At 45.3% G+C, this 2500-nt stretch overlaps 1 protein-coding gene across 2 annotated transcripts in view; it reads right to left on the bottom strand.

The window, feature by feature from the left end:
• LOC123504387 (RNA pseudouridylate synthase domain-containing protein 2-like) overlaps positions 1 to 2500 on the bottom strand; it is a 91278-nt gene that overhangs the window by 87938 nt on the left and 840 nt on the right. For both annotated transcript variants that reach the window (XM_045254837.1, XM_045254846.1), the window contains exon 1: positions 1331 to 2500. This exon is cut by the window's right edge and continues 840 nt beyond it. In XM_045254837.1, the coding sequence (XP_045110772.1) occupies positions 1331 to 1738 (408 nt within the window). In that variant the 5' untranslated portion in view covers positions 1739 to 2500. The remainder of the gene's footprint in view (positions 1 to 1330) is intronic.

Raw genomic sequence — 2500 nt, 5'->3', positions numbered from 1 at the left:
TGTGTGTGTGTGTGTGTGTGTGTGTGTGTGTGTGTGTGTGTGTAGGCGCGCGTGTTATGCGGGTTTTACGTACATATATATATTTGAATGCGGGTGTGTGTGTGTGTGTGTGTGTGTGTGTGTGTGTGTGTGTGTGTGTGTGTGTGTGTGTGTGTGTGTGTGTGTAATCGGCTTATGTACGTTTGTGTGCGTGTTTTGAGAGCGTGTGTGGTCATGTGTACTATTTGGCTACGTGTGTGTGTGTGTGTGTGTGTGTGTGTGTGTGTGTGTGTGTGTGTGTGTGTGTGTGTGTGTGTGTGATGAATAGTTTCCTGGATTGCTGAGGTGCAGAATCTCACATTACTGGTCTGTGTGTTAGTAGTGAAATGCTCCGCTGTGTTAGGTCATCGCAATCTTGTCCCCGTGATATCCCCAAGGTTTGTCTTTCCAGTGTACTAGTCCCAGTGCTCCTCTCAAGTTTGATTAGTTTATACACTCCATTGGTACCCATTCCTAAATTGCATGCACAGTATTGTTTGACATCCAACCCCTTCAGTACTGGGACGCATTTTTACCTTGAGATTTGTGTGACATTAGACCATTTTATTGACATTAGCAAGGGTCTATGGAGGGCACAAGATTAATGGCCACAGTCTTCACTATTTTAACCCCTTCAGTACTGGGACGCATTTTTACCTTGAGATTTGTGTACCATTAGACCATTTTATTGACATTAGCAAGGGTGTATGGAGGGCACAAGATTAATGGCCACAGTCTTCACTATTTTAACCCCTTCAGTACTGGGACACATTTTTACCTTGAGATTTGTGTACCATTAGACCATTTTATTGACATTAGCAAGGGTGTATGGAGGGCACAAGATTAATGACCAGTCTTCATTATTTTAACCCCTTCAGTACTGGGACGCATTTTTACCTTGAGATTTGTGTACCATTAGACCATTTTATTGACATTAGCAAGGGTCTATGGAGGGCACAAGATTAATGGCCACAGTCCCAGTACTGAAGGGGTTAAAATAATGAAGACTGTGGCCATTAATCTTGTGCCCTCCATAGATCCTTGCTAATGTCAATAAAATGGTCTAATGGTACACAAATCTCACAAGGTAAAATGTGTCCCAGTACAAATGTGTCCCAGTACTGTCAATAAAATGGTCTAAGGTTAATCTGTGTTTATACTTACATCATTAGTCACGTTTGAACTGCGCTACTTGAGATCACTTTCAGAAATTCCTTTTATTAAACCAAATTTCTTTTTCCATCACTGTGTGTGTGTGTGTGTGTGTGTGTGTGTGTGTGTGTGTGTGTGTGTGTGTGTGTGTGTAGCGTACCTTTTTCGCTCTTATTAGTGCAGCTAGCGGCGCCGGAACAGGCTGGTGGGCGGGGCGTCTTAACACTTGCTGTAGGGCGAGGGCGGCAGCTGGGTGTGGATGTGCAGGATGGGCGGCTGGGTGTGCGTGGGCGTGGGCGTGGGCGGCTAGGGGCGGCGGTGAGGGAATAGCCACCAGACCCCCATGTGCTAGACCATTCAGCCCATTAAGAGGCAGAGTAACACCGCTGAGCCCATTAACCTGCGTGTGCGTGGGCGTGGGCGCTGCCATGGGTGTGATGCCGCCCACGGACACTGCTGTGGGCGGGTGTGGGGGTGCCATCTGCCCCAGGGTGGTGAGGGTAGGGGTAGGGAAGGTGGGGAGGGACTGGAACTGCACCCACGGAACTGTAAACCACGACGGCTGCATCTTGTTATCGTTGGGAGTCGTGCGGGAGTCGTGTGGTAGTCGTGCGGTTGTCGTGGGATTCGTGGGGGGGTCGTGGGGATCGTGGGGGATTCGTGGGGGTCAGGAGGGTCACAGAGGGTCAGATTGGTGCCTCGCGTGGTGCTATTATTGCCTGGTGCTGAGAAATTTGGTGTTATTTTAGCTTCTCGTGAAAATTACGGCTTTGGCTCAATTTATCTGGAGGAGTGGAAAAAATCTGGGTTTCTCTTAAAAATCTGGAGTTTTATGCCTTTATTATCTGGAGGAGTGGAAAAAATCTGGGTTTCCCTTAAAAATCTGGAGTTTTATGCCTTTATTATCTGGAGAAGTGGAAAAAATCTGAGTTTCTCTAAAAAATCTGGAGTTTTATGCCTAAATTATCTGGAGAAGTGGAAAAAATCTGGGTTTCCCTAAAAAATCTGGAGTTTTATGCCTCAATTATCTGGAGAAATTGTGAAAAAATCTGGAGTTTTATGCCTTTATTATCTGAAGAAGTGGAAAAAATCTGGGTTTCCTTAAAAAATCTGGAGTTTTATACCTTAATTTATCTGGAGAAGTGAAAAAATCTGAGTTTCCTTAAAAAATCAGTAGTTTTTGCTTACATCATCAGGAGATTGTCATGTGAAATTTCTGAAAATGTGTAGAAATCTCGTGAATCTCCGGAAATAAGGTGAAACTGTACAACGCTTAAATTCCAGCGATCAACTGCGGTGAACATTACCAAGGCAGCGAACACTACTGGGA

Source organism: Portunus trituberculatus, chromosome 2, assembly GCF_017591435.1.
Source record: "Portunus trituberculatus isolate SZX2019 chromosome 2, ASM1759143v1, whole genome shotgun sequence".
NCBI lineage: Eukaryota > Metazoa > Arthropoda > Malacostraca > Decapoda > Portunidae > Portunus > Portunus trituberculatus.
The sequence above is the reverse complement of the archived record's forward strand: the minus strand, read 5'-3'. Positions and strand labels throughout refer to the sequence as shown.